Source organism: Macrobrachium nipponense, chromosome 5, assembly GCF_015104395.2.
Source record: "Macrobrachium nipponense isolate FS-2020 chromosome 5, ASM1510439v2, whole genome shotgun sequence".
NCBI lineage: Eukaryota > Metazoa > Arthropoda > Malacostraca > Decapoda > Palaemonidae > Macrobrachium > Macrobrachium nipponense.
This window is the reverse complement of record NC_061107.1, coordinates 54,686,252-54,699,346: the sequence shown is the minus strand read 5'-3', so window position 1 is coordinate 54,699,346 and position 13,095 is coordinate 54,686,252. Positions and strand designations below refer to the sequence as shown.

General features: G+C 35.8%; 1 protein-coding gene across 1 annotated transcript in view; it reads left to right on the top strand.

Annotated features, from left to right (window-relative positions):
* Positions 1-3,777, top strand: part of LOC135215337 (uncharacterized) — a 145,263-nt gene extending 141,486 nt beyond the window's left edge. The window contains exons 5-6 of the mRNA XM_064249897.1: positions 849-1,080; positions 1,930-3,777. Of these exons, the coding sequence (XP_064105967.1) occupies positions 849-1,080; positions 1,930-1,997 (300 nt within the window). The 3' untranslated portion in view covers positions 1,998-3,777. The remainder of the gene's footprint in view (positions 1-848; positions 1,081-1,929) is intronic.
* Positions 3,778-13,095: the final 9,318 nt, after the last annotated feature.

The following is a 13,095-nucleotide window of genomic DNA, read 5'->3' as shown; positions in this document are numbered from 1 at the left end:
AGAAATCGGAAGAGGTACAAAGTCTGACCAGCAAGGGAAACTACTTCTTCGGGAATTTATTTCAGCTTTCGCAGGATTACCAGAGTTATGGGATGTTCGAAGCGAAAATTATATGAAGAACATCAAGAAAATGCCTGCATTTGAAAAGTTATTGGAGGTATATAAATCAATCAAAGCTGACGCAACTGTACAGGATGTGAGAGATGCTCTCCCTCATAACAGTGTCTTTTTTAGTTATATATGGCCTTACCATCTCCAAAAGTTTATTGTAGGTCTTTTCATCCATCCGGAAATAACTAAAAATCATTCATATTGGTTGTCTTGATTTCATTCAAAAGGTTTAAATGCGCAAAAAGTATTACGCTTACCAATCCAGTCTTTGACCCACTTTCTACATTTGCGTCTTTTCTTTGGCCAAAGAGCCATAATAATTGCAATGCATGCTTTTCTCTTGTTCATGTCCCTTGAAAGGCAAGGGCTTGTACAACCATTCCACTCTGGTACACTGAATTACTGACGGCTCAATCAGTATTCAATAATGGACGTGTGTTCGGCGTACTGACAGTAGTTCACACCAATAGAATATTGTCAGTATTTTTACTGACAGTAATAATGATCGTCTGTAACCCCCTTTAACTTCAAAATTAAATATCATAGATGTGTTACAGGGAGTATATTTGTCAAGAATGGATTTATTTTAGTGACAGGTATATAATACTTATTTCAGATAGCAAAGTTAATAAAATTCTGTTGTACGCCTTTGTTTGCTTGTTTTTTTTTATACTATTATATTACCTTATTAATGACGTGACAAATGTGTTTGGAAGTAATGTAAAATGAATTTCCAGGCATCTAGAGAGACTGTCATCGTATTTCCTGGCGAGAGTGATAGCATGGGACGCAAAGCCTCCCTGTCAGGCCTTCAAATGTGGTTACGTTCAGAACATTTTACAGGAGGCCAAGGCCTTCTCCTGCGCTGTACAGCCTCTATACTGGATTTGTACAGGAAGTCTACAGACGTTCTCATCACCGATTCAAACTACATAGCAAGTTCGCCGAGAGAAGGAGCCTCTACGGGAGGTAAGTGCCTTGACTTTGAAACATGCTTCTCGCAAGTGTAGGTAAAACGTTCTCTCTCTCTGTCTGTCTCTCTCCTCCTCCACGTCTCTCTCTCGTCTCTCTCTCTCTCTCTTCTCGTATATATATATATATATATATATATAATATATAGATATATATATATATATATATATATAGGCATATATACGTGTATGTGACATATGTGCAGTGCATCATATTTTAATAGCTACTCACCCCTCTTTTCTATAAGACAATCGTTTTCTCATAGCTTAAATGTATTTGAATAAGAAAGAATTGATCCAGATGTTTGAGTTAATGCTAAAACTAAAGTTTGATACAGTTTCTTCGTAGGCAGTATCTATTCAGTAATAGAGCTTTTATTATTTATTCTTAAATAAATTCTATATTGTTTTAGAATTTTGTTCGAATCGTGGTGTAAATGCCAATTTTAAATGTTATACACAACAACTTTAAACTTATATCGATTAATCACTTCTCAGTGATACCTGCAGTCCTTTAATAAGTGAAAACTATGCGCAACAAGAGACAATTATTATCCAAGCTGGCGTTCAGTACTAGAATTGCCAGTTTTGGGATTCACAAAACTCTGCTTCGTTTCACCTCCTGTTGTGCTATATATTTGTGACTGTGTCCTCTCAATCTTTTAATCTTGTTTACATAACTCCTAACTGTTAACTTACCTTTAGTCCAAAGCTACATTTGGACTAGCTATATCACTAAAGTTCCTGTCAGCATTGAGAAATGTTTAAATATGTCCAAGTGAAAAAAGTGGAGAGTAGCCTCTATGCCCTATGCTATCCCTGGTAACACCCGTTTATTTTTCCACAGGGAGCGGTTCTTATTTCGCCACTTCTGCATTGATACTAACGATGGCCCTGACAGCGTTGGTTACGTGAGGATGGCATCTACGAGCTTGACCAATTCTTCTTCGTCTTCGTCTTTGTCTGCGTCTTCTTCCTCTCCGCCTATTTATCCTCCTTCCTCCACCGTCATCATCCATGTAAAATAGAACATAGAGAGCATTTAGAGTCAAGGTGTTCCTTTTCTAACACTTTTTTTGTCATAATTAATGTCATTAATACGACTGCTTCTTAAAGCGTCTGAAGGCGCAATCACCAGATCCCATCGCGTAAGTGTTCTTTCAACAGATTCTTGTTACTCTGCTTATTTTGTAAATGAATGACACTTAGACGTCGAGGACATTTTATAAACACTGGAATGATCGAGTGAGTGACAAAGTAAGCATGTGAGAATATCACTATTTTTTCCTCGCCCTGCACGAATGGCGCTTTCTTTTTTGCTGCGAAACAAATGTGCGATCGATTTAGATGGAACGAAACAAGTGCAGGTATGGACGGCGAATGGCTGGTTAGTCTAGGGTCTCTGCACTTCAGCACCAAAGGATTATTATATCTCGGTGATTGGATGTCTTTTCCAGAGAGTTTCAAATTTGTTTATTTATTTACTATTTTTTGTTTAATGAAACATCACTGGAGAACTAACCTGTTGCATTGTTTTATTTGGTATTTATCTACTGATTGTAAAAATATTGGCGTATACTGTGGAATTAAATCATGATGGTAATAGTAGCAGTAAAAACAACAACAGAAGACGAGAATCTCAGTATTAGTAAAAAGAAAAAAATGAATAGGAATGTGACGATTGCTTCTCTGTATTCACTAATTTAACATCAGGTCACTTCTTAAATTACTTGCAAGACTCTAATTTTCAAAATTTTACTGAAGCAAAGAGAGTAAACAAGTTATTCATGTTTAGGTAACGGTAAAAAAGAAATATACTTTTAAGACATGGTATATTTCTGAGTAGACATTTGAGTGTTAGACACATAGAAATCTTAGCTGATTTAAGTCTTCTAAGCGTGCTCATCCATAATCCATATGCAAAATGGTATTGGTGATTTGTTACCAGAAGTTAATCATTTATATAATTTCGAATAGGGTTAAATAACAATGGTCCAGTAGTAAGTGAGATTCAGGAAAGATTTAATATAATAAAATAGTGTATGGATACGTTCAAGACAGTGACGAAGAATTTTGGCACTGGAATGGCGAGCGTGAGGTTCGGTCATTCAATCCTTCAAAGATGAATCTTTTGTCTTCTTTTTCTTCTTCTTCTTCTTCTACTTCTTCTTCTTCTATATTCCTGCTTTCCATCTCACTTAGAGGCAAATCGCCATTTGGTAATGGAACTAGTAGCTGATGAGGGCTTCGGGTCATTATTTTTCATCCTCACAATAGATACCTTACTATGACTTACCGAAGCTTCATCAATCGGGAGAACTGTTCTTCAGAGAGGATACCTGACACTTTTCAGATTGCCTGGTATGTCTTTTAAACAAAGTAGGAAACATGAAATGCATAACAAACATGTTTATTCTGTTTAAGCGTATTGGCTGAATGTGTTCACGGTACAGTGAAATACTTCCTAGTTTCCACTTACGAAATTTAGGGTCGTCATAATAATTTTCGAGGGTGTGTTTTTCTGGTAATAATCTAGACACATCTTACAGACTTGCATCTGAGGCCAAAAGTTAAACTTGCACAACCTTCTAATGTTTTTCAGTTCTTACAAAGACGATAGTTCTTTGCCTTCTTTTACCACATCATATGTAGTACGCATGTTTGTAATGCATTTATGAAAACATTATTGCATGAAGCTGTTAAAGAAATATATATATATAATATTATATATATATATGATATATATATATATATATATATGTATGTATGTATGTATAGTATATATAATATATATATAATTAATAATATATACATATATATAAGATATATATCTATATATATATATTATGATATATATGTATCTATATTATATATTCATATTATATATATATTATATCTAATATATATATAGATATATATCTATATATATATATTATATCAGAATAGCACAGAGGCCGAACGAAAAGTCTTTGGAGGTCTTGGGTTCTGTAGTCGAGGTTGAGAGGGAGCAACCTTGAGAAATCACAAGAACGCAGAATCTCCTGCAGTGCAATGATCTTGCCATTGGGCAGATGCCGGACAGTGAAATTTTGGAGGAGGTCGTGTGCTCAAAGGGCAAGGTCGGGAGGGGACGACCTTCGTTGAGCTTATGAACACATTATCTCCCGAGTAAACGAATGAAATTGGACAATTTCTTAAGGTCGACCAGGGGGAGGCGACCTTTGTCTATGAAAAAAGTGGTGCTGAATAAGCGAGGCATTTTCATGAGGTGGTTTTCGTGATGAGGTGAACTCGAGAGCAGATCGACTTGTTTTGGGGAATATTGCATTCAAAGGTGAGGTCAGGATTATCGGAGATTTTCCACGTGGGCAATCATGGTCTTGCGAATCAGTGAAAAGTGTTCGAGACATTTTGTTCCAATTATTAATGCGTCCTCTGCACACTTCATATTACTGAGCCACGACCTGTTAACTTTACCTGTATTAATTTTCCTACTGAATGAATGGTGGAGGGATGAAAGTTCAGATTTCATTATATTGGAAGAGAGAGAGAGAGAGAGAGAGAGAGAGAGAGAGAGAGAGAGAGAGAGAGAGAGAGAGAGAGATAAGGAAGGAAACATATCGCCGAAGGAAGCGACTGACTTTCTTACGAAAAATAGAATTGGCGGTAAATGGGAAAATGGATGGAATTCCAAAGCTTTGCGGCAGAGGGAAACGAGAGCTCACCCGAACTTCACCGTAAAGGAATGACCAATTTTGACTAAATAGTGCTTGGTAGAGAGAGGCCCGATGGAGCTTTGTCGACGCCTGAGAGAAAGAGGTCGTCATTCCTTTGGATGTGTCCTCAGGGACTTACTACATTTTCGATCTTGTTTTCAATAACTTTATCAATTTTGCTGAAAGCGTTACATAACGCCAGTAAATTAGGGCGGCTTACCTGTTATAGCTTTTCTTTGATGTCGATTTTGGTTACATAGTCTTCTTAAGATGGGCGCAACGTGTACTTTCCGTGTTGCATATTACCTACTACAGGTGTTAAATGCAATTGGTATAGAGTGATATCTGTCGCGAACAGGTGCGTTACAACACATGCCGCTAATGGAATTTCTTCATTCGTTTAGACGTTGATGGAATTTATTAACTTTTAAATTGGAATCGGGAGGAGAACGTACGCCTTTGTAGATTTACTTATGTCGGCTCCACTTTTTGTGATATTTCATGATAGATTACAGCCTTCACTGCTTTTCATCTTCTAACCTATTTTTCAGGAACGCCGTATTTGCTCTCCTTGTCACTTATTTATTATAAAACTTTTCAGTTGATTTTCTTGTCTATTTTGTATGTGTATGTGTGGGTGTATGTGTAGGTGTCAGAATTTTCTGATCTGGCATTTCTTGTTAACTGCTACACGCCACTAGCCAGGTTTTGTAATTCCTCTCTCTCTCTCTCTCTCTCTCTCTCTCTCTCTCTCTCTCTCTCTCTCTCTCTCTCTCTCTCTCTCTCTCTCTTATTATTTTTTCAGCTTTACAGCGTTCTTGGTATCCTAAATGCCATACTTAAGTCCCTGAATGTTAGTAGGTGTCTTGCATTTTTTTATTTTGGGTTTTTTCCTTTGATCCTACAGTTCGGTATTCTAATTTTTTTTTTTTCAAGGTTAAGCCGAGTTAGGAACTAAGGTTGAAGTTATAGCTCCATTGAAGTCAGTGTGGAAAGAGCAGTCACTGTCAGGTGTTGTAAGAATAAATAAAAAAAATGGGCTTTTCCTTTTCTCATTTGCATTTCATTTTTACTCAAATTGTATAAAGACTCAAATATAAAAAGTCGTAAACCTCATTCATCGGCTGAGCAAGTCTGTATTGAAGAAGATCTATTTTTATCTTGTTTGTTCATAAAAGTCTTTTGATTTCTTCCTGCATTGATGTATGTAGTCATTGATTCCCTCTGATCTGCTTTTCTGTGTGATCAAGGCATTCATCAGTCAAACTCTTCTCCCTTTACGAACTGAATCAGGTGAGAAATTAGTGTAGCGCCAGTGAGATGCAAACTCAAAATATGACTTCGATTTATTCAAATTTTCTAGCTGCGAATTTGGCGCTTTTTTTTACACAAAGTACATAGTACATACTTAAATACACACACACACACACACACACACACGCACACACATATATATATTTATATATATATACATATATATCTATATCCATCTATTTATCTATCTATCTATCTATCTATCTAATATATATATATATCATACATATATATATATATATATATATATATATATATATATATATATATATATATGTGTGTGTGTGTGTGTGTGTGTGTGTGTGTGTGTGTGCGTCAGGTGTTGTAAGAATAAATAAGTATGTACTATGAACTATATATATATATATATATATATATATATTATATATTTATATATATATATATATATATATATATATATATATATATATATAGAGTTTACTTTTTTATCTAACATGACCAACCTTGCATATGGCCTACTACTACTGCTGCTACTTTTACCACAGTTGATTCCTGGTAAAATTAACGAAGGGGTTTATAGCAATTTCTATGACTCATAAAAGTATAACAAGCTTGCGTGTCGTACAAGTGATTCCAAGATTAACAGAAAAGATATTTTGTACAACCGAGGTGCGATCTGCTACGAAGAAATTGTAGAAATAGTAACGACGTTGGCCGGACAAGGTTATGTAGTCAGCGTGTGTGTGTGTGTGTGTGTGTATACGATGGATGATGTTCTTGTGTGTATGTGAGTATATGTATTTGTGTCTGGTTTGTTAAAGAGAGAGAGAGAGAGAGAGAAAGAAAGAGAGAGGGAAGACTTGGATGAACAGTATTACACAAGTTATTTATGTATAAGTGTAAATACAATATATGTTTGCACGTGCAGAAATTCGAAAGCGAAAACCTCCCTGAATTCATTGGAAGGACGTTGCATATTCACATATTCTTGTACCGTAATGGTGTCTAAAACGAGATGTTATTTCATGAGCATACTGCATACAAGGCATGTGGAATAATATTCAAATGATTTGATGAAAACTGTTGCTGTAACAAATTTTCCCCTCTCTAAATTATATATGGGACATTCTACGAGATTTTACGCTGTTGTGATGAGTGTCATAATAAAGAGAATTTCCTGTTTGTGTTTTATTTTGGCAAAGCAATGATATTCCATAATTGTAATAGCAGTCCTCTATAAGTTAAAAACTCCATGTGATGTGAAGAGGTACTAGATAGTATCCTCCTCCTATTGAGTGTCAGCAATGAAGATCCTCGACCTCCCATACAAGCACCACTACTCTTTCTTTAACACTTGGGATCTCATTTCATTTCACTTTTTTCTTTTACTGAATTTTTTTTAACTAATGGAACGTTTGTTAATTTAAAAATTTCCTGCTTTTATTCATTACCGAGATGATGTTTTAAATACTAGCTCCGATTTTGCAGTAATTATTACAAATACATTTCTACTACATTTTGAGCAACGGCACTTCGAAAGTGTAATTTTTCAGTTTACTACGATTCAGTTGGGTAATTTTCTTAAAAAAAAAAAACACTCAAACACACACACACACACGCAAACCATGAATTTTAAGCCTAATTAGTTGCAGAACTTAGGAAGGAAGAAATGGCTATCGTCAACAACGACATCTAGTGTAATGTTTGACGTACTAATGCATTTCCTTATTTCACTTATAAAACATTGGGAAAAAAATTTGAATTCTCATATTTGTTTTTTCGCAAATTTAGTAATTTCACACATCAAGCAAATATGAATTGCCATTCGATTCTCATTCAAAAGATGGAAGGTTGGAGTAAACAAACCCAAGTGCAAGTAGTTGAGCTCAGGAGTGATATTTCCTACATCTGAAAAGGTAAGCATTTGATGCGGTAAAAGATATACGAATCGAGGAGTTCTAGCAACCATTCAAATGCATTACATGAGAATGGGACGAGGAGTTTGCAGGTAGGGAAAAGTTGTGAGTTGGTTTTCCCTATTGTTTTTCTTTGCAAATGTACCATTATATTTAGTAGGACAGGCTATAAATGTCCATTTTATTCGTGATCTTGAACATAAAACATTGTTCTATTTGCGAGACTTATTTCTGCATGGTCTTAAAGCTTATTTGGGAGTCGGTTCTCACTTGTACCATTGGTGAAAGAATAAGCTCCATAATAGGCTGATGACAATACCTTTTTAAGGTTTTCAGGTTTTATTTTTTTCCTCCAATCTTTACGACTAGTGACTATAAGGATTTGAGTAATCCTGGCCCTTTAATGATGCTTTGGCGCTGATGACGATCTCTGACAAGGCCTCGACACGAATGACAACACTTGGCTTGAACCTGACCATTGATGTGGAATTCTCCGGTGGTGGTACTATCTCTCCAGGTAGTCATCACAAAATGAAAAATTGCCAGTGTGGAAACACAGTGGATAATTTGAAAGTATTGTATGTAGAACACATTTCCTTGGAATGTGATTACGAAGCTCTTTCTGTTTCGTTTACTAGTTATGGTAAAATAATAGTTAGAATGAACTTTGAGGAAAATAAAAGAAAATAGGAAGCAAGCATGGGTAACTTTTGATGAACATGAAGCTGCACTTAATGCCTGCAGCAATATTAATAAGATAAAAATTTGTAAATCAACTGTCAAAGGAGCACTGTCTGACAAGACCCCTAAAAACATGGATGTTTATGGACCATCTCGACGGGTACAAGTCGCTCGGCCAAATTTGGAGGACAATGCCACTTGAAAGAACTCCCAATCCTCAAATGTAGTTGGTAGTATCTACGAGGGAGGAAAATTACAATTACCACAAATTCAGCAGGTATATCCCAAAAAAGGTTGGGGGTATTGATATGGGTAAAATCACAAGGTTTGGTAAAGGCAGTGTCCTTACTCTCACCAAATCAAAGCTCCAATTATATATGTTAAAATCGAAAAAGTTTGCGAAAAATGACATGATAAAAAAAAAATTAGACCACACGTGAATTTCAGTTATGGAAGAGAAGTAGAATTTATTAGAGACCTTTGTGAATTGATGAAAAATGTACTGAAGGTAAAAAAAATTCCAAATTTAAAAATTTAAACCATGTTTATCAAATCTTCTACAGTTCTATGACTGTTTTCAATTCAGTCACTCATCCAGATTCTTCAAAAACAAAGAATCTGTAATAATTGCTTAGTCAATGAACATGGTCCCTGTTTGAAATAACCGAAATGTACCTTACAATAAAAATTGCGGACATATAAAAAGGAATTGGCAGCTTTATGTAAAGCTAATACTGAACATATGAGCATTAGTTATTCTAAAAATTCAATTGGTTACACAAAGATTTATGCTATGGCTCTGAAATCCGTAGCCCTTATAAAAACTCAAGCCAACCATGAAGCACCTTTACCTGCTGTAAAAGTAAGAACTCCTGAGACCAAGACCTAGGCATCTGGTTTAGGTGCTCAGACTGCTAGGGTTGAAGCATCCCTCTTTAAGGAAGATGTGCCTACTTATACAATTGAATCATCACCAGTTGGTGAGACCTTCCTTCTGGCTCTCGCATCTCACATGCAACAAGAAACCCTCCCAAAGGAATGGAACAAGAACAAACTAAAGTTCCAAAGAGAGTAAGAACTCCTTCATCCTCTCTACCACTTGGTCAAAGTACGGAGATTCCCCAACCCCATAAAAAGTGTAAGAGAGAGGCCAAAAATGAGGGTGCTTCTGATCCAGTAACAAACAGGAGATCAAGTTCCTTGGATAAAAAGAAAATAGTAGTTGAAGTTCACTCTGCTTTGTATTAAAAACCTAATAAAAACATAATGGAGCTAATCACAAGCCACATATTTCAAAACAATCTAAAGAAACTCGTTCAGAAATTCTAAAAATATTACTGAATGAGCATAATCCAATGGTCGTATGTCACCAAGAAACTAAATTAGGGGATGCAGTATACAGTCTATACCTTAAATATGAGATCTATAAGATGAAACCCACTGATAGGGATCATGCCCTTGGTGTTGCAATAATTTTTGCTAAAACATTGCAACATTTCATTGTTCCCCTGAACATGCAGCAATTGTTATCTGGTCTACTTTTGACCATGAAATCACAATATGCTCTCTTTACCTTCCACAAAATGTACTAAGGGATGGAATGCTTTTTTCGGCAATGATTTTTTATCAAAGCATCGGATAAAGGTGAAAGTTGGCAATGTACATTTTATAAACTTACCTAATTTTTGCGAGTATTATTTTGTACCTAAGTTCAGTAGTTCAGGGACTTATCAGAGTAAAAGTGACTTTCCTATACCAGAGCCATCAAAATAGCAGGTAAGGCTTTTGAACGCAATATTGACGTTAACCTATAACGTCATGAGGCTCCACCTACAGTGGAGAGAAGGTTACTAATGGAGAAAACGTACTGTTTCTACTTTACAAATAATCCATAAGTCGGTTAAAAGTTGTTTACAAAAAACACTATGTGTAAGGATATCCATTCACCTATTACTGTAAGTGACTTAGTACCTACCTGGTGGGTGAGTGCAACCTCATGACAGTAAATTATGCTTACGTTACGAATGGTTTTTGGATCCTTTTCTGTGATTTTCTCGGTTCCAGTATCGTCGAAATCATTTTACTCTATAAATATAAAAACTATCGAACTTAAGTACTTAATAATACTTGCAAAAATTAGATAGGGTTTTAAAATATACACTTGTCAACTTTCACCTTTATCCGATGCTTAGATAAAACGTTATTGCCGGAAAACGGCGTTCCATCGGCTCTGAATCCCTTAGTAGGTTCACTCTTAGTGACATTCAATGTTTACTTATTCAGCTCCCTCCTTCTCCTCCTCCTCGACACAGATGACTGGATCATTGGTGGCATTGTTAATAATAATGATATTACACTTTTTAATGATAATACTATGACATACATTATCTATAAAGGTGATTCATCGGCTATAGACTTAACATTTGCTTTTCTTCTCTCAGTCTGGATTTTAACTGGTCTACAGATGCATTTCTGCATGGCAGTGATCACTCTCCTATTCATCTGATGTTTGTAAGAAATGTGCCCTCGAATTTTCCCGTTAAATAGAAGAAAAAAGGAAGCAGACTGAGTCAAATTTCAAGAAAGTATTAACCTATCCCAGGAATTTGGGTCGTTCAAGTCCCATATAAAGGCTTACGAGTACTTTGCCTGTGAAATATTGAATAGTGCTGAAAACTCAATACCCAAGACCAGAGGGAAACCACGATGACCTGCTGTTCTGTGGTGGGATCAAAATTAGGGTAATTTGAGGAAAATTACCAGGAAATGCTACAGGTATTATAAATCCAGTCAAGTTGCAACACCAAAATCTATTTACCAATGACCTATGGCAAAAGAGAGAAAATATTCTTAAAAAGTAAAAAGAGAATCCTTGTTTTTTATATAAATGGCATAAATTCTAAGACTCCATCCAGGTTAATCTGAAAAAAGATAAACAAACCAAGTGGCAAATACATTCCATCGCCCACACCTTGTCTAAAAATTAATGGAAACCTTGTCACCAAGCCTGGTGAAGTTGCTGGAAAACTGGTTGAGCTATTCTCTGAAGTATCTAGTTCCAGGAATTATTCAACCGGGTTCCAGAGCATTAGGAATTCAACCATATCCCTTGATTTAAATTCTAGAAATGGTGAATGTTATAATGCCAAGTTAACTTCAAGGGAATTTAGGGATGCTCTATCATCATCTGAATCAACAACCCGCAGGAATGTTTATGGCATGCTTAAAAGTCTTCCAGATTCAGCTAATATCTTATCTTCTTAAAATCTTTAACAAAATATGGTAAACTGATGTTCTTTCCCTTTCTTGGAAAATTGCAGTTGCTGCCCTCATTAAGACACCACTGAAAGATACACATCTTCCTACAACCTGTCTGCCAATATCTCAAAAAGATGTGTGAGTAAATAGCTTGAGAAAATGGTGAATTCTAGGCTAATGTGGCATCTAGAGAAAAGTTGTTTGGTATCAACTGTCCAACTGGCTTTAGGAGAAATCGTTCCACTCTGGACTCACCACTAAAATTATCTCTGAAACGCAGTCAGACTATTGGAGTGTTCTTGAAAAAGCCTATGACACTACTTTTATTTTCTTATTATGAAGCAGCTTAATGACATGGGAATACAAGATAACATGTTAAATATCATAGCTCATTTTTAAATGATAGGTATATTAAAGTTAGAATTAGAAATACCTTGTCTAGTGCTTTTGAGCTGGAGGAAGGCATCCCACAAGGCAGTGTATTGAGTGTCACCTTATTTGCTGTGGCTATACACAGCATTGTTGAATGTGTCTCGCCTCTAGTAGAGGCATCTTTGTTTGTAGATGATGTTGCTATATATTCCATTAGTTATGATGCTATTGCAGCCTGTAATTTCTTGCAAAAGTCAGTTAATTCAATTAGCAATTAGGTTTATGACAATTGCTTTCGATTCTCACCTTCCAAAACTGTGGCAGTTCGTTTTACTAGAAGTACTCAAAAGGATACCATCCAAAATATCAAGCTGAAAGACACTCTAATACCAAATGAGGAGAAAATGAAGTTTTTAGGGATGATTTCTTATGAGAAGTTAACATGGGCTAGTCACATTGACTCCTTGAAAATCAAGGTAAAGAAATCCTTTAATATTTTAAATGTAGTCTCAAGTTGTAACTGGGCTACTGATTAGAGGTCACTTTTAAGGTTATATGACCAGTTTTGTAAATCTCAGCTTGCATATGGTTGCCATGTCTACCTTTAGCAAGCGCAAGCAAACTTAAGGAGTTGGATGTAGTTCATCATGCATTTATGACATTAGCGATTGACAGCTTATATACTGACACTGAAGAACACCCTCTAAATTTACGTCAAGAACTGGGACTGCGGCATGTGTTCAAATTAAGAAGTTCCCTTGAAAACCCTGCAGTATCATTATTAACCAAACTGAT